Raw genomic sequence first — 22,860 nt, 5'->3', positions numbered from 1 at the left:
AGGAGTGTTACAACCGAGATTATTGGTAGAGACTGGTGGTCACCATGTTTTCTTTTTAATTAAGCCTCAAACCTAAATATATATATATATATATCTTAGTTTGTCACAGAAAATTCACTTTAAGCCTTATCTAAATTCTATCAAACCGCAAAATGTAACAGATCAATTGTTACTCTGATTAGCATGATTTCAGTTTATAAAATCAGAACAGACAAGGAGCAAAACAGGCTTCACGAAATATTTCCCATGATTCCAAACTGCTGAATATTGAAGGTAAATCGGGTTGTGTGTGAGAATGTCAAAACACATTCTGAGATTACATTTAAAATGTGATCAAAGGGGGGGTAGTAATTACCAAAAGGTTTATGACATAACGGTTTGCGTAGAGATGATGGGATATGCGCAGTTATGCAATAATTCCACTGATTCGGAACAAACCTCGGCCAGCTACGTCTTCAGGTTTGTCACAAAACATGTGGTTCTAGAAAACGGGAACGGAAAGAATATTACTGTACACTTAGAAGTAAACAATTCAGTGTTCACAGAAAACATCAAACTACAAAATGTAAAATAACCACTGTCGCTCGGTTCCAGAAATAGTTTTAAAAACTGAAATTCAACCGTAATAGTGAGCGAGTTGGTTCAGACCCACAGCTGGAAAAAAAGTGACAATGTGAAGTCAGAGTTATTCTTTCCACCGTGCGTTCACAGTAAACCTTGGCGATCTTGGCTAAACTAACTACCCATGATCTGCACCGAGATGAGCGGATTATGAATTCATTGGAGGGACTCGTCTCGGAGCATATTAAATGAAACTGGCATCGACTTGCAAATGCTACGCTTAGTTTTAGAGAGAAATCTATTCTGCTGTGAATTGACCCAGATAGAGGAGAGGCAGAACATTCTCTACAGTACCAAGCCCCAGGCATGGGATACGCAACGAGAGGCTTTTAGCGAGGCAATTCACTCACCAGTTACCCTCACAAAACCACTGAAAAACTTCCATGCCGTGTCAGAGATGTTGTGGTGCTCACATCTGGAGTCTAGCATCTGTTTAGGGAGAGCTTGAGAGGGCTTTTGTACACAAGTGACAAAGCAGTGTGTGGCTGTTATGGCATCTGGTGGCATTACATTTCGTTAACATTTTCTTTTTTTTAGAACAGGCAGATCAATTATTCTAATGATTTATTAAAATGCAGCGTGAGGACCGCTACCCATCGAGTATAAATCCAACAATTATCATGGTGCATACAGCGTTTTTAAATAAGGTCTAGCTACATAACATGAAAAACAAAAGGAATCCAAAATAATCTGCATATTTATACTGTATTTTCAATGGCATTCAAAATAAAAAGGAATCTTAGAAAAAAAAGGCTACATTAAATACAAACCTAGGAGTGGTCAGATTAGTGCCCCCGCCCACCCAGGGAATGAAGCCGGATCCATGAACCTCTAGTTCCTATGGTGTTCTGTTCCCATAAGATCACTAGACTACCTGACAGACAGGGACTAGGGCAGGAGGCACAGCTGTCAGTACTCTCACTATTCAGAGTACTGTTGCTAGCTCACTCCTGCAGTTATGAGTAAAGTCCCCCTGCCTGACTAGAATACATAATCCTCTTGTGCACATTCACATTATCCAATTACCTGGCTGGAACATCTGCACGCCCAGCAGCTGGTCTGCTTCCTGCCTGCCGTCAGAGTCCCAATGATAAACATCATGAAACAATCACCAGAAGAGAAAAAAACAGCCAAGCCAAACAAGGAGTCATGTTCAGTAAGGATAACATTTGACCGGCCTTGACCAATGAGCAAACCTAAGCTTAGCGCAATATTTCAGTTTAACTTCTGCACAATCAACGACCACATTTACATGCGCATAGTATTCCAGATAAAAATCGCTCATATCCCGGTTAAGGTCTAATTCAGGATCATCCATTTACACACATACCTTTGATATCCTGCTCATGGGTATCCCTGTAACCATGAATAAACAGAAGGTTTTTTTTTAAATGAGGTGCGATTAAATAGCAAAAACATAGCTTATAATTTCTGACACTTGGCAGGCTATTTGTCAGTCAACTTGTATATGATTACTGTAGATACACGTGGCTTCTTTTTTTCTCCATTCCTTATAGTTGCACTATGCAGTAATCGCGCTGCCATTTCCTGGTTGCTGAAAAACTTTAATAGTTTGCCTAATTTCAGTTTGTGAAAAAAATGATCTAGTATAGTGTAGAGAATCATTGTTCCATCTAAACTTCTGAAATATTTTCCATAACCAAAAATATTGTTTCAACTGGTGTACAAAACCCCCCAAAATGAAGAACTTAACAGGAAGCATAGAAATAGCATACATAGAACAGTTCTACCACTTCTTAGACTTGCTTTCAAGTAGAATGATAGAGCTCGAACTCACATTTCCATGTGAATTTGGTCTGGTCACACAAAGAATACTCAAAAGTGTGCTCACCAGAATGTCATAAATCAATAGAATGAAGGCATCATCAACAATCTAGTTGACACCAGTAAAGTCCTTTCATTTCTGCCAGAGTGAGGAGGTTTAGGGACCGGGGAGATTTACCACAAACTTTCCAAATGCATTTTGTTGGCCAGTTTTAAGGAAATGTAAAAACTGTGAAAATTATCCAACATGTTACTGAAAGTATTTCAGTTAGTCTTGATGCATATTTAATGTGGTTGAAAAGTGAAAATGTCAGTTATGTAGCTGAAAAGAATTGCACGTTTAGGCTACACAACATGGTCCCTAAGCACACTTTCAAGATGCACTCCACTCCTGTTCCTGAGACAAACCTAACATTTGGTCTATAATTTTACTGCAAGAAACACTTCCTTCTGCAGGAGTTAATATTATAATAGGCTACAGTCAGTGTCCAGATTTCCATTACTATGTAAGTAGTTAAATACAGTGGCAAGAAAAAGTATGTGAACCCTTTGGAATTCCCTGGATTTCTGCATAAATTGGTCATAAAATTTGATCTAAGTCACAACAGACAAACAATCTGGTAAATCTAATAACAAATAATTATACGTTTTCATGTATTTATTGAACACACCGTGTATGTTGTAAAAAGTATGTGAACCCTTGGATTTAATAACTGGTTGACCTTCCTTTGGCAGGAATAACCTCAACCAAACGTTTTCTGTAGCTGCGGATTAGACCTGCACAATGGTCAGGAGGAATTTTGGACCATTCCTCTTTACAAAACTGTTTCAGTTCAGCGATATTCTTGGGATGTCTGGTGTGAACCGCTCGAGGTCATTGCCACAGCATCTCAATTTAGTTGAGGTCAGGACTCTGACTGGGCCACTCCAGAAGGCGTATTTTCTTCCGTTGAAGCCTTTCTGTTGTTGATTTACTACTGTGTTTTGGGTCGTTGTCCTGTTGCGTCACCCAACTGCTGTTGAGCTTCAATTGGCGGACAGATATTTTTCATGAGAATGTAAGGCTGTTTTGATAAACTTGGGAATTCATTTTTCCGTCGATGATAACAAGCTGTCCAGGCCCTGAGGCAGCAAAGCAGCCCAAACCATGATGCTCCCTCCACCATACTTTACAGTTGGGATGAGGTTTTGATGTTGGTGTGCTGTGCCTTTTTCTCTCCACACAGTGTTGTGTGTTCCTTCCAAACAACTTTAGTTTCATTTGTCCACAGAATATTTTGCCAGTAGCGCTGTGGAACATCCAGGTGCTCTTTTGCGAACTTCAGACGTGCAGCAAAGTTTTTTTGGACAGTGGCTTCTTCCGTGGTGTCCTCCCATGAACACCATTCTTGTTTAGTGTTTTGCGTATCGTAGACTCGTCAGAGATGTTAGCATGTTCCAGAGATTTCTTAGTCTTTAGCTGACACTAAGATTCTTCTTAACCTCATTGAGCATTCTGCGCTGTGCTCTTGCAGTCATCTTTGCAGGACGGCCACTCCTAGGGAGAGTAGCAACAGTGCTGAACTTTCTCCATTTATAGACAATTTGTCTTACTGTGGACTGATGAACATCAAGGCTTTTAGAGATAATTTTGTAACCCTTTCCAGCTTTATGCAAATCTTAGGTCTTCTGAGATCTTTTGTTCGAGGCATGGTTCACATCAGGCAATGCTTCATGTGAAGTGTTTTTTATATTGCAGGGCAGCTCTAACCAACATCTCCAATCTCATCTCATTGATCGGACTCCAGGTTAGCTGACTGACTCCAATTATCTTTTGGAGAAGTCATTAGCCTAGGGGTTCACATACTTTTTCCAACCTACACTGTGAATGTTTAAATTATGTATTCAATAGAGACAAGAAAAATACAATAATGTGTGCATTATTAGTTTAAGCACACTGTTTGTATATTGTTGTGACTTGGAGGAAGATCAGAACACATTTTTTGACCAATATATGCAGTAATCCAGGTAATTCCAAAAGGGTTCACATACTTTTCCTTGCGACTGTAAATAAAATGTTTCCAACTATTACTGTCCCATCTGAACTTTATACGGTGATACTATGCGAAACTGAGTCTTTACAGACATGGAAAAACAACAATAAAATGGTATAAAATGTTTACATGCCACAGTATCCAGTCTAAGATCAGCATATCTCAGGCATCTTATTCAGGTTACTCATAACTGGGATAGGAGCCAAGTTGGGTTATTGTAAAACGGGATATGATGGTTTATAAGAGTCAACTCAAAAACACAATACTTGACTATCCCAAATAATAACGGGATATTGGTGTGCATTGAAACGTGGTCAATGTCAGTGGACAACAGAGACCACTGCTGTAAGACATGAGCTCAGAAGTCTCCATATAGCCTACCCTGGTTCTAATTTGTCAAACAGAGCTCCATCCTAGCATAAAATACATATTGTTTATTGCAAATGCATCTAAAAAACAGCCACCTACAACGTCCTCTCCAGTGTAGAAAGGGACTGAAGTGAAAAGCTCTTACAGAAGCCAGTCAAAATGGAAAAAGCTAGTAGGTCACAATATGCCATTAGTGTAACCAGTAGGAAAAATAGAGCCGACTACATTATACAGACTAAACAAAAAGATACTACATAGAGAGAGAAGTCTTGTTCATTGGGCTTTATCGTTGATTTAACACAACAACAAAAACTAATTGTGTTAAATTTTGCTGCTCCGTTTCACTCAGGAGAGAGGGGAAGAAAAGAAATCTGGGCTTAAACATTCAGGTCGACACCGTGCATACAAAGCGGAAAGAGAGCGAAGAGTCGTAAAGTCAAGGTGTCAGCTTTCACTCAGAGCCATTGGACTGTCAGAGTTCCAGAGGCTAGAGTAAAGTGTCGGGACAGCAATACGAACCAGACTCAAAGCTAAGAGCACTGGAGGGGAAGGCGACAGTCACAGTAGAGAAGCCCTCAACACCTTAAGTGAACGAAGAAGAAGGAAAAAAAAAAGTGCATATGACATCATTGCCAATCTCATTAAAATCACTGACTGATGAATGATCAACTGCATGAAGAGGAAATGTGAACACTAAAGAAAGCACCATTAAATCCATTACTACCCAGCACAGCTTCAGGGAAGAAAACTCTTGGGAACAGAGAAGCGGGGTAACATCAAAACCTTCAGTAGCGCCTGGAGGAGCAGGAACCCAAATATAGAGAGGAGTTGAGCTCTCCACCTCAGTGACCTAATGGAAAGTCTGAGTGAGGGAGCTGATTCAGAACACCAAGACATCTTTTCATGTTCACTGGATAGTCAGGCGAGGGCAGTAAATTGACAGGGGAAGAGGTCAGATTGTCAGGGGAGTTCACACCAAGGCTAGTGGCAAACCAGGACCGTGTGCAGAATAATCTAAGAAACGCTCACATCTTGGGCCCATACCTGCAGAGGTCTGCTTGAACTTCTCACTCTTCTTCTTCCTCCACTTCCAGGGCTTGAGGAGACGGCCCAGAGTGGCAAACTTGCTGCGTCGGCGGATGGGCGGGGTGTGCGTTCCAGGGACCAGGGACTCCGAGCGCATTGCGGCCAGCCTCTCGACCTCCTCCGCTGTAGGGACACAGGAGAATGGGGTTGATTAGGTTAGGGTGTTTTCACATTATAGTCCTCTTTAAAATAACCGATCTCAGTGAACTCTGGGGTGAAGAAAAAATGCTAAAGAACTCTGTTCTCTCTGGATTTACACTACCCTTGGCTTTAAAATGAGGACTTGGCTCTCTTGCCAGTTCACTTCAAGATTTCTGTGGTCCAAGTCCTCTTTGCAATCACTTGCTATGTTTAGAAAGGAACCAAGAGCTTTTTTAAACATTCACTCAATGCACTCTGGGAAAATCAAATGTTATTGGCCACATACACATATTTACCAGATGTTATTGCGGGTGTAGCGAAATGCTTGTGTTCCTAGCCCCAACAGTGCAGTACTATCTAACAATACACACAAAACTAAAAGTAAAAGAATGAAATTATTAAATATATAAATATTAGGACGAGAAATGTCAGAATGGCATTGACTAAAATCGAGTTAAATACATAAGAGATGAGTAAAGCAGTATGTAAACATTATAAAAGTGACTAGTTGCGGGTGCAGTGACTAGTGTTCCATTATTAAAGTAACCAGTGTTCCATGTCTATGTAAATAGGGCAGCAGCCTCTAAGGTGCAGGGTTGAGTAACTGGGTGGTAGCCAGCTAGTGACAGTGACTAAGGTTCAGGGCAGGGTTCTGGGTGGAGGCTGGCTAGTGGTGACTATTTAACAGTCTGATGGCCTTGAGATAGAAGCTGTTTTTCAGTCTCTCAGTCCCAGCTTTGATGCACATGTACGGACCTCGCCTTCTGGATGATAGCGGGGTGAACAGGCAGTGGCTCGGGTAGTTGATGTCCTTGATGATCTTTTTGGCCTTCCTGTGACATAGGGTGCTGTAGGTGTCCTGGAGGGCAGGCGGTGTGCACCACGTGATGTGTTGGCAAGACTGCACCACCCACTGGAGAGCCCTGTGGTTGCGAGTGGTGCATTTGCCGTACCAGGCGGTGATACAGCCCAATAGGATGCTCTCAAAAGCTGTTGCGCCTTCGTCACCACACTATCTGCGTGGGTGGACCATTTTGAATTGTCAGTGATGTGTACGCCGAGGAACTTGAAGCTTTCCACCTTCTCCACTGCGGTCCCGTTGATGTGGATAGGGTCGTGCTCCCTCTGCTCTTTCATGAAGTCCTTGATCAGCTCCATCGTTTTTTTGACGTTGAGGGAGAAGTTATTTTCCTGGCATCACGCCGCCAGGTCCCTCACCTCCTCCCTGTAGGCTGTCTCGTCATTGTTGGTAATCAGGCCTAATACTGTTGTGTCGTCTGCAAACTTGATGATTGAATACAGAGTGCAGGACAAGCCACACCACCAGGACCGGTTATCGGACAGCCAGGGATGTCCCTACATACAGTTTGAATGATAATACTTTGCATTTAGCTAAAAACAAAAAAGACAAATTATAAATTATACATTACAGGATAAATGAAAGAATAATAATTGCAGGTGAAATACTGCTTTAAGTGAATTGTGTACTCCAAATTGCACATTAGTTCATGGCAGTTTGTGGTACTAATGTGAGGGGCTATGGCAGGGGAAACGGTGTTGCAGTAGTCTACTGCTTGATATGGGAATAATAAGTGAACCTGGCGAGGGTAAACAGACCTGTGTATTATCAGACAGCATAATGCAGGATATATTCAGAATCTGAACAGCAGGAAGCTGCATGCTGCGGATTAGTTTGCACTAGCTTGCCAAAAAACAGACCAGGGACAAATAATCGTGTTTAGCCTACTAGCTCCTTATATTCACTAGAGCGTTTGTCCTCCTTTGATGTAGTTTTTGATATCATCAAGAGGAGTAATTGAAGAGAAAATGTGCTCAAGCTAATAGCAACAGAATAAGTGATAACGCATCCATATTTAAACAACGACAGACTCTCCCAGACTTGTCCTGATAAAATCAGTGTGTTGGCCTATGCTACGGTCGCAATCCACATACGCATCACCTCTACACTGAACAGGATTAGTCTCTGGAGGTCTATACTTACAAAACTTGTGCTTAAAACTTTCTCAAAAATGCTATTAGCTTTTCTCATGAGATAACATAGCACACTTGGTCTGTAACAAGTTAAGTGTACCATTTATTTTAATATACTGTAAAACTATTTGGTGGAATGTGCTTTGTGGCTGCCCGAACGGGCAAGTGAAATGTTGTCTTGAAGACAATGTTAAATTTGCTTTGACTCTTGTGTTCCATTTGTACATGTGTATTTGCAGGCCACAACCAAAACGAAACATCACACAGTTCTTCTCCCTAAATTCCCTTTCCCTTCTGAGTCTCATTCACTCAATTGCGTACCGACACCCACACACCTACTGCTCCAGTTAGGCCTGAAAAAAGAAATGGCTATAAAAAATAAAAAACGTATCTAACTGATGGGATACACAAGCTACATTCCTTGCCAAATGCCAGTTATCACAAATTCAAAATCAACTGGTTGATTAAAGTAGGAAAATGTGTGTTCCAACAACAAGCTGCAGTTTTGTAATAATTGCGTCCCAACAATTTTCCGCTTACGCTACTTAGCGAACTGCTAGTGTCATTTAGAATTGGTAAGCCTAGGCCAGTGGTCAGAAACCTTTTCCGAGTTAAGATCACGGAGTGAAAATGCAAGCTGAGAACACTCAGATTATTATTATACATTTTTTACACAACTTAAAAAAACATAAGCCTAAGCAACATTAGCCAATTAAGAACAGAACTGTAGCAAATGAGGTTTGTGCAGTAAGCTATATCCCCAATACGTTATCAAGAAGACAGTAATCTCAGCAGGGGCGCTTGCTTGTAGAAGCCTATTGTCCTATTGCTTGAATTGCCCTGCCAATCTTCTCCTCAGACCACGTAGGTATATGATCACACTGGTAATAGATAATTTGTTGCATTACTTGTGAGGCACAGCTGAGAGAGCATAATTTGCTTTTTTTTTTTTTACTGGACTGATGGATTGCATCCGATCGTTAGTCTGAACGAGGGAGGGAGGGAGGGAGGGAGCAGCGGTGAGGCTGTCCCTCATCCCTCCCTTTGCTGAGAAAAGGGAACAGTCTTCCAGCTGATGGCGAAATTTAAGTGGGACAGCATTATTTCTGCCTCATGCACCAATTCATATTGTTACGCCTATGACCAAAGAAAGGGAAATATTCCTCAATTAAAAAAAACGATAAAAAAAGTAAAAGACAAGCCGCAAATAAGAAAGTAAGCTTATTGAAACACTTTGCTATACTCATTCATTGCAGCTGCAGTGCTGGTTGTAGCATGCGTGGAAGTAGGGAGAACGTGCATGCTGAGTCAGAACTTAAAAATGAACTCACTCATTTAAAAAAAAATAAAAAAATAAAATTGGCTCTTTGCTGTATCATTGAGTCTCTAGTCATGATTTTAAAAGTTTTGAAATGTCACATGATCAACTTTGCTGTGCGTTCGAGGCTTCTTTTTACAGTCTGTGGCGTGAGGAAACTGTGCAGATGCGGTGATCTGAGCCATATGATTGGCCAGGGGTAGGCGTATAGGTGCACTTGATGTGCTTTCTGGGCCTGCCGAGTTGGTCGGAGTTCTACCTTCAGACACATGAAATGATTAAAAACCTTCCCGGGCTGCTAAATCAAGTGCACCTACCAGAAACAGCGTGAAATAAAATTGAAACGCAAGCCTTTTCGTTTTTTTTTTTTACTTACAAAAATGTTTTCAAATCAAAATTGTATGTCACATGCACCAAATACAACAGGTATAGTGAAATGCTTACTTACAAGCCCTTAGCCAACAATGCAGTTAAGAAAAATACAGAAACAAAATAAAATGAAAGTAACAAATAATTAAAGAGCAGCAGTAAAATAACAATAGTGACGCTATATACAGGGGGTACCAGTACAGAGTCAATGTGCGGGGGCACCGGTTAGTCGAGGAAATATGTACACGTAGGTAGAGTTATTAAAGCGACTACGCATGGATAATAAACAGAGTAGCAGCAGTGTAAAGGGGGGGGGGGGGGGGGGATGGGGGGGCAATGCAAATAGTCTGGGTAGCACTTTGATTAGCTGTTCAGGAGTCTTATGGCTTGGAGGTAGAAGCTGTTTAGAAGCCTCTTGGACCTAGATCTGGCGCTCCGGTACCATTTGCCGTGCGGTAGCAGAGAGAAACGTCTGACTTGGGTGGCTGAGTCTTTGATCATTTTTAGGGCCTTCCTCTGACACCGCCTCGTATAGAGGTCCTGGATGGCAGGAAGCTTGGCCCCAGTGATGTACGGTCAGAGGCCGAGTAGACGCCATACCAGGCAGTGATGCAACCAGTTAGGATGCTCTCGATGGTGCAGCTGTAAAACCTTTTGAAGACCTGAGGACCCATGCCAAATCTTTTCAGTCTCCAAATTGAGCCCTGTTTCAAATTAAATATGAGAATAACCGTCCCATGCACATCACTTCACACTGGCAAATTTTCCCATTTGGAAAAATATTATTTTCTATTTTATTCTGTTATATTACATCATGTTTTTATTTTATATAAAATAGGTGTCCTGACTGTGATAAGGGCTCAGGGAAAAAAATGTATTTACAAAACCTGGCTATGCCATTGCACAGCCATAGGCTTCTACAAGCAAACGCCCCCTGCTGAGGTTACTGTCTTTTTGAAGACAGTGTTTCAAAATATAACCAGTTGATATTACAGTTTCAATATAATAATCTTAAAAATGACACTTTTAATAATTGACTGAATATACTGTATGTGGGCCAATTTAGCAATTAGGGTTTGTTATCTGTAATGATTATGATAAATTAGGCATTGTTGCCATATGGATAAATGTGCCATTTTTTTCCAGTGCGAGCATTGTGTTATAAAAAAATGTTGTTTTCTTCATTCAAGTACTAAAAAAATACATTAAAAAAAAAAAACTACAACAACAAAAAAAAACTTGCGAGTTTAGAACAGCCAAAAATGGCCAAATACAGAATACAGCGGGAGGAAGCCGTTTAGATAGCGTTTACGCATTGGCAAGACGTCTTTCAAATGTATTTAGATTCTACATCGTTCATGTCGGTCCGAGGTCTCGCCGACATCTTCCCAGTGTACCAACACTCTCCAAACTACATAATCATCACGCAATGTGATGCGTTGGCCAAACACGTGCGCTTTCTGCTTTTGGAATATCAAAAATCGCAAAACATATTCGCACCTAAGTTTCGTATTGTGAGGTCCTTGGCAATTCCCAGTACTAGTAAAAAAAATAAAAAAATACATCCGAATAAGTAGTCAGAATGTTGAATAAACTTAATTTAAACCTACCCTACCCGTTCGCTGATTTCGTCTTTATGTCGTTGGGAATTTGACAATATCCACAGGAACGTATTATTAAACCGACTTCAAAACAAGGGTCTGTATGTGGCTCTCAAGGTTGGTTTGTTCATCACCTGAGGCATATGCACAAGGCGTAAATACACGCACACGACGCATGTATACTAACCAAAGTCTTGGAAGTGTTTACAGCAGAGTTCCCCAACTGGCCGAATTTGATTAAAAACAACAAGTGATTTTGGAAATCTGTTCCAAAGTATTCCCACGCATAACAGAGATATGTGATCGTATACAAATGGAACCAAGGTGTGAAATTGTTTTTGTGAAATATATCGTTTTGGGCTTCTTCTGGTCCATTTTAAGTCTACAAATTATTTGTAATTATGTTCCCTGACCTTCCACTCAAGACATTTTTTTAAGAAAAATATGCCCGCGGCTGAATCTCGTTGATAATACCCGTTTTATAATGGTATTACGCATGTGCCAGGGTTTTGCAAAGTCGATTTAATAATACTTTCCTGTGGATATTATTTGGACATTAGGACCAACTGCATAGACAACCAGTAAAGTAAGTTCAAATGTAATTGATTTAACATTCTGGCTTGTAAGAAAACCTCTTTCACAGTTTGATGCATTAGGCACACAACACTGCCACAGACCAACCTAGAACGTCTTCGACATATAACAGTTCGATAGTGAGTTATATACTTGAGTAATAATATAGGCAAGGTCTGCCCTGATGACAGCCATGCAATCTGCCACCTCAGTTATCACTAGCTCAGGGACAGGGCGACAGTGTCAGTGTCACACAACCCCTGCCATGTGCAGACAGACACCGCCACCGACCACAGCGTGCATAATTAAATTAAAACGCCATCATGATGGTTGACAAGCGACAACATGGGAGTGTCACTTCGCAGGTAGGCAGGCAGCCGCTCCACCGGGGGTATAGCGTGATAAATCATGTGAACCAAGGTGGACATAAATGCAGTGAAACAGACTATTACCCAAAAGCAGTGCCTGATGCCTCTCACGGCATCAGCCTCACAGCCAACCAACCATTTTAGGAATCCTGCCACATCTGTCTATAAATAGATTCAGACGAGGCTAATTGAATCCAGTGGTGCTTCAAATGACTTCAAATGGAGTCCAAAAAGAAAAACAAAGGAGAGATGGGGGGGGGGGTTAGATAACCTGAGCTCAGAAATATTCATAGATAAAACATTGTTCGTTTGCCAACTATGCATTTGAGACAACAACAAAGGCAGCCAGCCACACACTTCCTAGATTTGTTGATAGGGATGCAAATTTAAAGCGACATGGTTTATTTTCCCGGCTGCGTTTGGTAAATTATTTTTTTTAAATACTCCCATTAAACACACCAAACATCCTCGAGACATGCACCATGTTATATGAGCAGCAGCCAATAAATAAAAAAGTTTTTGCAGTCAAAAGTTACACACTTCTTCCAACACAACAAAGCTCAAGAGAAAGCTACAAAGACTAAGAATAATAAGAGACGTTAGACTGTAGGCTACTACAGCCCTGGTGTTTCTTTACAAGCATGTATTCTCTGATACACACATCTATACTCCTCTGGTCAGTTTCCCAGAACCAGATTATGCCGAGTCCAGGAACCAAAATGTATCTGGGTCCAAGACACTCAGGAATTTTACATCCTCAATCATCTTGGCTGAGTGAATGACATTGTCCTTCATGTGGATGGAGTAGAATCACGTTAGGGGACTGAGAATGACCACTTCAGGTGCAAATCAGGAGGGGGGGGGGGGGGGGGGGGTAAATAGAGTCTGGGATGGAGGGGGGGTCATCAAGAGAATTCCTCTGAGTATTAGGTCTATGAGTAGTAAACCACAACGCATATTGTGGAGCAGGCTCTTTGTGGTGTTAGAACAAGGCCAATTCTACACCCACACCAGTAACCTGCTCCCCCCCAAAAATACCAGTTAAACAACTCGTAATATCATTTCTCCAAGTCTAAAATGGGTAATGGCATTTAGCTACACTGTAGCTGCTGTTACATTGTTCCATACCACTCTTTCCCAGAAACAATACATTATAGCTGCCAATTTGTCTTGATACATGCGTGGCCCACTACGCATAGTGTCAAACTAAGTGACGTTACATTGTTACATTTATCCCAGAATGCAACAGAATGGCAGTGTAAAGAATAGTATGACCATAAAGCAGGTACAGGATTACACATAGCAATGGAGTCAAGGCTCCGCAGGAAAAGTACATTGTGCATGTGATTAAGGTTACCAGGAATACCAGAATTAAATACATCAAGCAATTTTAATCTCATAACTCTAGGACATATATACATCGCGGAATGGGCAAACAAGAACTGCGCATGTTACCCCCCTATTGAGCGTGTTCAATGAAACCACTGTGTTTGATGGCCAGGAGAGCTGGTACAACAACGCATCCATATGCCGCTATAGGCTAGGCTACTCACCGTCCTGGGTATCGTTCGCGCGGCTGCAGTTGCTGCAAATGTGCTTGATCTCTTTCCCGATGTGACAGTGGATCATGAAGGGCATGTTGCTATTCTGGTGATGCTGATGGTTGGTTTGTTGCTCTTTCTTATTGTTGTTGAGAGACATCATTCTGCCCAGGTAAAATGTCTTCTTCTTCGGTTTCTCAACCGCCACAGGCGTATTGTTTTCCCTGAAGCCCGTGTTGTTGAACCAACTCCCATGCATGATGGTGGGCGCCGGATCCGAAGCCATCGGGTAGTTGGCCGTCTTGAACATAAAGACACGAAAATTGATTCGCGTCTAACTGCACGGCATACGGGGAGGGGTTTTTAAACGAACGGCGCCTCGACTCCTACCTGACCTCACCCCTTCAACCAATCACGAGGGTTTCGCTCCGCGCGTTTGCTGAACCCCCTTCTCTTCTATCAACGACGTCAGATAGAATATTGTAATTTCCACACCTGCACCTGAGGTTCCGATCTAGCGCACTCACATCCGCCTACCTCCGCAATGCCAAGGGCAGAAGTCAAAACCACGGATGCTACTATACTATGATGATGGACCAGTGCCGCTAGAAGACATATCGAGTGTGTGAATTGCAGTGCCTCTGCCTCTCCCTCGGTCCCCATCCTCGTCTGCAAAAATAATCCGCTCACGGCAAGCATAATTGGCTACCCAGTGTTCACTCTTGCAGTTATATTAGCCTACAGACAGAAAGTAACGGTTTAACGTCAAATCCCAAGACTTGAGAATGACAAGAATGATTATAGCTCCATGATACACTACATGACCGAAAGTATGTGGACACCTGCTCATGGAACATCTCATTCCAAAATCATGGGCATTATTATGGAGTTGGTCCCCCCTTTGCTGATATAACAGCCTCCACTCTTCTGGGGAGGCTTTCCACTAGATGGTAGAACATCTGCAGGGACTTGCTTCCATTCAGCCACAAGCGCATAGTGAGATCGGGCACTAATGTTGGGCGATTAGACCTGGCTCCCAGTCAGCGTTCCAATTCATTTCAAAAGTGTTCGATGGAGTTGAGATCAGGGCTCTGTGCAGGCCAGTCAAGTTCTTCCACACCGATCTCTACAAATAATTTCTGTATGGACCTCGCTTTGTGCATGTGGGCATTGTCATGATGAAACAGGAAAAGGCCTTCCCCAACGGTTGCCACAAAGTTGGTTGCACAGAATCATCTAGAATGTCATTGTATGCTGTAGCGTTAAGATGCCCCTTTACTGGAACTAAGGGGCCTAGCCCGAACCATGAAAAACAGACCCAGACCATTATTCCTCCTCCACCAAACTTTACAGTTGGCACCATGTATTGGGGCAGGTAGCGTTCTCCTGGCATCCGCCAAACCCAGATTCTTCCATCGGATTGCCAGATGGTGAAGCGTGATTCATCACTCCAGAGAATGCATTTCCACTGCTCCAGAATCCAATGGTGGCGAGCTTTACACCACTCCAGCCGACGCTTGGCATTGCGCATAGTGATCTTAGGTTTGTGTGCAGCTGCTCGGCCATGGAAACCCATTTTTATGAAGCATCTGACGAACAGTTCTTGTGCTGACGTTGTTTCTAGAGGCAGTTTGGAACTCGGTAGTGAGTGTTGCAACTGAGGAAAGGCGATTTATATGCGCTACGCACTAAAGCACTCGGCTGTCCCGTTCTGTGAACTTGTGTGGCCTACAGTGGTGTAAAGTATTTAAGTAGAAATACTTTAAAGTACTTTTTTTGGGGGGGGTGTATCTGTACTTTACTATACATTTTTTGACATGTTTTACTTTACTACATTACTATAGAAAATAATGTACTTTTTATTACATAAATTTTCCCTGACACCCAAAAGTACTTGTTACATTTTCAATACTTAGCAGGACAGGAAAATGTTCCAATTCATGCACTTATCAAGGCAACACATGGTCATCCCTACTGCCTCGGATCTTGTGGACTCAAAAAACACAAATGCATCATTTGTAAATTATGTCTGAGTGTGCCCCTGGCTAGCCGTACATTTTAAAAACAAGAAAATGTTGACGTCTGCTTTGCTTAATATAAGGATAATTAAGTATATTTGAGCAATTACATTTTTATTTTTGATACTTAAGTATAATTAGAACCAAATACTTTTAGACTTTTACTCAATAAGTATTTCACTGGGTGCCTAACTTTTACTTGAGTAACTTTCTATTAAGGTAACTATACTTCTGCTCAAGTATCACAATTGGATATTTTTTCCACCACTGGTGGCCTACCACTTCGCGGCTGAGCTGTTGTTGTCCCTCTACGTTTCCACTTCACAATAACAACACTTACAGTTGACCGGGGCTGCACTAGCAGGGAAGAAATTTTACGAACTGACTTGTTGGATCCTATGATGGTGCCACATTGAAAGTCACTGAGCTCTTCAGTAAGGCCATTCTACTGCCAATGTTTGTCTATGGAGATTGCATGGCTGCGTGCTCGATTTTATACACCTGTCAGCAACGGGTGTGGCTGAAATAGCCGAATCCACTCATTTGAAGGGGTATATACATTTCGGTATATATAGTGTAGTTTGGATAGAGAGCTTGTTCCTACTTGATTAGAAAGGCAATTATATACCAATTGAACCCAATTCGCTGAAAAAAAATTAAGAATTACACTTCGAATGCAATTCACTTCTGCTCTTGTTATGATAGTGTGAAATATTAATCCCAAGGGACGGTAAAATAAAAAAACACACACCATTTTTGTGCATGAAGCAAAATGATCTTGTCATTTTAGGAGGAAAATCAATCATTAACCTGCTAACTTTAATTAATGTATATATCTGCCATTGTACCAACTATCCTTCAAATGTGTATAAAGAGAGTCATTAACACTACTGTGCCTAACAAGAATATTCAATAGGCCTATAGATCATCCCCTTTATCAATAAACTAGTCACTAGCTACTGCTTTTCCTGGGTTTTGGCTACATCACACATGTTCTTGTACTTGTACCTTTCTAGTAAAGTACAGGACGCAATCATGAGGCTCCTGGCAAGAGGCAAAAGCCCTCAAAGAAAGTGAGGTGGACGGTAATGGTGGACGCTCTATGCCTGCAATGGGGCCAAAAGGACCAAGTGAAATAAGTATACTTCGCTATGTATTTTTTTTAGACAGTGAAGCTAAAACTTTTGAATTTGTCTCTATATTCCAGCATTTTGGATTTGAGATCATATATTTCATATGAGGTGACGGTACAGAATGTCATTTGAAGGTGTCATAAGTATTTGGACAAATTCAGTAATGTGTATTAAAGTACTAATAAGTTCAGTATTTGGTCTCATATTCCTAGCATGCAATGACTACAAGCTTGTGACTCTACAAACGTGTTGGATGCTAGAAATATGAAACCAAATACTAAACATTTGACTTCTTTAATATTGTCACGCCCTGGCCAGTATAAGGATACATTGTTATTGTTTGGTCAGGACGTGGCAGAGGGTATTTGTTTTATGTGGCTCGGGGTGGTGTTTTTTTCTAAAAGGGCATTTGATTTAGTATTCCGGGGTTTTTGGGCACTGTTCCTTGTCTACGTATTTCTATGTTGATCTAGTTGGTTGTATGTCTATGTTTGGTTAATTGGGGTGGACTTCTAATTGAAGGCAGCTGTGTGGTGTTGCCTTTGATTGGAAGTCCTATATTAGTTGGGTGTGTTTGTCTGTGTATTTGTGGGAGATTGTTTCTTGTCTAGCATGTATGAGCCTGAGAAGACTGTCGGTATATCTTGAGTTCGTTTTGTTGTTTTTGTGTTCATTTTGATTTAATAAATGTTCAAAATGAACAAACACAGTCCTGCTGCATTTTGGTCCTCCTTCACCGACGATAACCGTGACAAATATACTATAAGTGAATTTGGCCAAATACTGAAAACACCTTAAAATGTGGGGACTAGATACATAAAGTGCTTTCATTCCTAAACGGTAAAACAGATATGTATAAGAAAATACCCTCAAATAAAAAGGTGACATTCTGTACTGTCGCCTCATGAAACATTTGATCTCAAATCCAAAATGCTGGAGTATAGAGCCAAATTGAAAGTTTCAGCTTCGCTGTCCAAAGAAACATGTTGAGGATGGAAATCATGACGCATGGTCATGGTAGGGAAGGAAGGGGGGAGGTTACTCAATCATGTTAACAATAATATCATAACAACTGCTCTATATCAGTGCGTCATGCCGCTTTATGCTGGCGGCGGCCGTACCGTCTTTATCATTTGGACTTGGAGAATTGCATGTCCGGAGCCTGGCAGATTGAGTTACTGCCTCTTCAGCCCAACTACCGACCGGGGCTTCAAATCCTAATTGAAGGATAAGATTGATATATCAAAAGAGGAGATCTATCTAGACTGGCAACTGGTAGGTTGGGTACAGCCTATCGTGCATAATGGCCAACCACTAACCCAGCCACGCCACCCCATAGCCATGCACTCCGACTCTCGATCCCCACAAAGTTCAACTCCAGAAGTTAAATGAGGCCGTAATAAGGCTGCGGGAACATAGGGAAGAAATCTAAAAGGTCCCCATGGTATTTTCAATCATGTTTCAGACAGAATATATTTTTGGTGTGTGCGCGTGTATGTGTGGTGCCTTTGATGTTCCTTTCAATGAGCTGCGGCTTATTCCAGTGACATCAAAGCCCCTATCCGAAATGAGGGACAGAAGCGCCTGATTTTACAACTTCTGCCACGGTGCGATGCGGTGGAGTCAGTGCCCTCGGCCATTTTTTTGATTACAGAATATGACCATGTGCTTTTCAACCCAACTGCTGGGAAGATGGACAGTAAGGTTCTCTACACTCCCACACTTGACCAGTAATAAATTAAGACTTAAACAATTCTTGTCAGGTCATATTGATGGAGCTCCAGGTGTGTGTGTGTAAGGATGAGGTATTGTCCATAAGACATCCATAAGCTGACAGGGCTAACAGCTCACAAGGGATCAATCTTAAGCCTCAGATTCACTACCTTCTACTGTATGTACTGTTATGTAGGCCTATGTGTTTGCGTACTTCAGCTCTCTATGCGAAGGCTGGCGTCTCCCTTCGATGACTCCTCTAAGCAGCACATGTTCAAAGCTGCATGCCAGACCCTATCCGTGTGTGCAGCTCCAGTGTTAGCTGTTGGCTCACGTGATGTGTGCCAGCGTTCTTATGTAACTACAAGCTGTGGATAGGGCCAAAGCACATTACTTGGGCTCATTCATGGGGAAACAAGCCAAGTATGTTTTATTTATTTTAGGCTCCGAGCAAGGTTGTTTGTTTTTAGCTACAGTAGCATTTCTTGAAGGGGGAAAAAAATATTTTAGGTAGAGATTTTTTAAGTGAGTTTAAAGTGAGTTTATACTTTAGATGTAAAAGGCTGTAGACACGGGCCATACCATTCTTTCACCAGAGTGGAAATGTATTTGGTCACTCATTCCCTCTACAGCAGGCAGTAACCTCTGCTCCAGGCTTCGCTCACATTCAGCTAGCAGTAAGCCACAAGCATTTAAACCCATGTTCAAAAAGTACAGTATTCATCATGTTTGTCTATGTTTGATTATTTATCTTGTTGGATAGATTTGAACATTTACAGCATGGTAGAGTATTACACATATTGTTCCTGTTTCATACATGGCTCACATCAGTTTTTTTAATGTAATGTCAATGCTTATTCACTCCCTGCAGTGTCTAGCCAGCCACCATAGTTTCCCTAAACCGATTACTGTCAAACCTTTTCTGTCAGCACGTTACCATTCCCCCAAAAACGGTATTAGAAAACCTACTGTTCTGTACAGTCAGTTTGTCCCAGTGGATTGGAAAGTCACTCATCCAGACAGAGAAGTACATGAACCGCTAAAGAGGAGGAGGTCCTCAACTTCTTACTGTTAGTGCCTAGGCCGAGATAGTCCACTGGGTGCGCTCTCTAGGGTCCTGCTGCTGTGTTGTGAGTTAGGGCATGAGTCTGGCACTGACACACACAACCACCACGTTGGATCTCTCTCTCAAAGGTCACGCACATCTCCTATATTCCCTCCCCATAAACTTGAAAGGGAATTAAATGTACATGATAAAAGCAGGGTTGCTTTTTTTTTTGTCTCTCCTTTCAGTTTCCCAATGGCAGTGTTGAATCGTTATGCAATTCTAATCTGGGAGGAACCTAATCTTTCTCCATTTAGTTACGCAGTTATTGGTTCCACCCTGAAACTAAACTCAATCTTCCACTTGACAAGACACAGAACGTAATGTAATCGCTTATGTAAAGTCTGAAAAATATGAAAGAAAAAGGTAAATGAGGCCACATACACACACACAATATTTTCAGGGACAGCAAAGTGTCTCAGAATAGAACTAATTATAGCTGTAGTACCTGCACAGTGTTATGGATTGGAATCAGGAAGTGAAGAGTAAGGAGCCAGCGTGAGGTGGTTATTCAATTAGCACAGAGTCGGAGTACAGGGGAGAACTGAAAGAGCATCACAACAGAGGTAACCTGCCACATTCCAGGAGAGAACTATTAGACTGCATCACTAGCTATGGAAACAAAACTACCCATTTTGACGCTGTAGGGGAGCACCTTGGCTACATTGCAGCTATAAATCCCATCCCAAGAGAGAAACATGAAATAATTGATAGCCAGCGGAGACACAATTCCATAATCCAGGAGAGTACACCGCCCACATACAGTTAACTACTATGTCTGAAATACATCTTATAATTTAATCCATCCGGTGTAAACTTTCATTTAAATTATACAGTATGAACATTGAGACAGCAGAAGCAGCACACTCCTATCCACATCAACAGGGAAGTGGCGAAGCTGAAAAGCTTAAAGTTCCTCGGCATACACATCACTGACAATCTGAAATGGTCCACATACACAGACAGTGTGTTGAACAAGGCGCAACAGCGCCTCTTCAACCTCGGAAGGCTGAAGAAATTTGGGTTGGCCACTGTGACCATCACAAACTTTTTACAGATGCACCATTGAGAGCATCCTGTCGGGCTGTATCACCGCCTGGTACAGCAACTGCGCCGTCCGCAACCGCAGGGCTCTCCAGAGGGTGGTGCGGTCTGCCCAATGCATCACCTGGGGCACACTTCCTGCCCTCTAGGACATCTACAGAAAGGCCAAGAAGATCAAGGGCCTCAGCCACCCGAGCCATGGTCTGTTCACCCTACTATCATCCAGAAGGCGAGGTCAGTACAGGTTAGAGGTCAACCGGCATGGCCGATTAATTAGGGCCAATTTCAAGTTTTCATAACAAAATCGGTAATCAGCTTTTTTTGGACGCCGATTATATTGCAATCCATGAGGAAACTGTGTGGCAGGCTGAGCACCTGTTACGTGAGTGCAGGGTCCAAAGGACCTTGTGGCTGCAAGGAGCCAAGGTAAGTTGCTGGCTAGCATTAAACTTATCTTATAAAAACAATCAATCTTCACATAATCACTAGTTAACTACACATGGTTGATGATATTACTAGGTTAACTAGCTTGTCCTGCGTTGCATATAATCAATGCGGTGCCTGTTAATTTATCATCGAATCACAGCCTACTTCATTTAACAAAAAGCGCATTGCCGAAAAAAGCACAATCTTTGTACCTAACCATAAACATCAATGCCTTTCTTAAAATCAATACACAGAAGTATATATTTTTAAACATGCCTATTCAGTTAAAATAAATTCATGTTAGCAGGCAATATTAACTAGGGAAACTGTGTCACTTCTCTTGCGTTCAGTGCAAGCAGAGTCAGGGTATATGCAACAGTTTGGGCTGCCTGGCTCGTTGCGAACTGTGAACTAATTTGCCAGAATTTTACATAATTATGACATAACATTGAGCAATGTAACAGCAATATTTAGATTTAGGATTGCCACCTGTTCGATAAAATATTTAACGGTTCTCTATTTCACTGAAAGAATAAACGCTTTGTTTTCGAAATGATAGATTCCGTATTTGACCATATTAATGACTAAAGGCTCGTATTTCTGTGTTTATTATATTATAATTATGTCTACGATTTGATATTTGATAGAGCAGTCTAACTGAGCGGTGGTAGGCAGCAGCAGGCTCGTAAGCATTCAGTCAAACAGCACTTTACTGCGTATGCCAGCAGCTGTTAGCAATGCTTGAAGCACAGCGCTGTTTATGACTTCAAGCCTATCAACTCCCGAGATTAGGCTGGCAATACTAAAGTGCCTATAAGAACATCCAATAGTCAAAGGTATATGAAATACAAATGGTAGAGAGAAATAGTCGATGCGTCATAATTCCTATAATAACTAACCTAAAACTTCTTAACTGGGAATATTGAAGAACTGGGAATATTGAACCACCAGCTTTCATATGTTCTGAGCAAGGAACTTAAACGTTAGCTTTTTTACATGGCACATATTGCACTTTTACTTTCTTCTCCAACACTGTTTTTGCATTATTTAAACCAAATTGAATATGTCTCATTATTTATTTGAGACTAAATATATTTTATGTATTATATTAAGTTAAAATAAAAGTGTTCATTGTTCATTCAGTATTGCTGTAATTGTCATTATTACAAATATATATATATAAAAATCGTCCGATTAATCGGTATCAACTTTTTTAGGTCCTCCAATAATGGGAATAGGTATCGACGTTGAAAAATCATAACCGGTCGACCTCTAGTACAGGTGCATCAAAGCTGGGACCGAGAGACTGAAAAACAGCTTCTATCTCAAGGCCATCAGACTGTTAAATAGCCATTACTAGCCGTCCTCCACCCAGTACCCTGCCCTGAACTTAGTCACTGTCACTAGCTAGCTACCACCCGGTTACTCAACCCTGCACCTTAGAGGCTGCTGCCCTATTTACATAGACATGGAACACTGGTCACTTTAACAACGGAACACTGGTCACTTTAATAATGTTTATGTCCTGTTTTACCCATTTCCTATGTATACTGTATTCTAGTCAAGGCCTATCCTATTCAACCCCTTTCCCTTCCCCTTTTTTTGGCGGCAGGTGGTCAGAGCG

The 22,860-nt window shown here is 41.6% G+C and overlaps 1 protein-coding gene across 4 annotated transcripts in view; it reads right to left on the bottom strand.

Annotated features, from left to right (window-relative positions):
- The window catches only part of LOC106599725 (phosphatase and actin regulator 1), an 84,166-nt gene that overhangs the window by 33,418 nt on the left and 27,888 nt on the right, over positions 1 to 22,860 (bottom strand). For 2 of the 4 annotated variants that reach the window (XM_082973431.1, XM_082973432.1), the window contains exon 2: positions 5,853 to 6,017. In XM_082973431.1, coding sequence (XP_082829557.1) covers positions 5,853 to 6,017 — 165 coding nt within the window. Of the gene's footprint in view, positions 1 to 5,852; positions 6,018 to 13,809; positions 14,479 to 22,860 lie in introns of those variants that run through there. The other 2 variants (XM_082973429.1, XM_082973430.1) reach the window with 2 other exon arrangements.

The sequence above is a fragment of the Salmo salar genome, chromosome 03 (assembly GCF_965601325.2).
Source record: "Salmo salar chromosome 03, fSalSal1, whole genome shotgun sequence".
NCBI lineage: Eukaryota > Metazoa > Chordata > Actinopteri > Salmoniformes > Salmonidae > Salmo > Salmo salar.
This window is presented reverse-complemented; position numbering and strand designations above follow the sequence as displayed.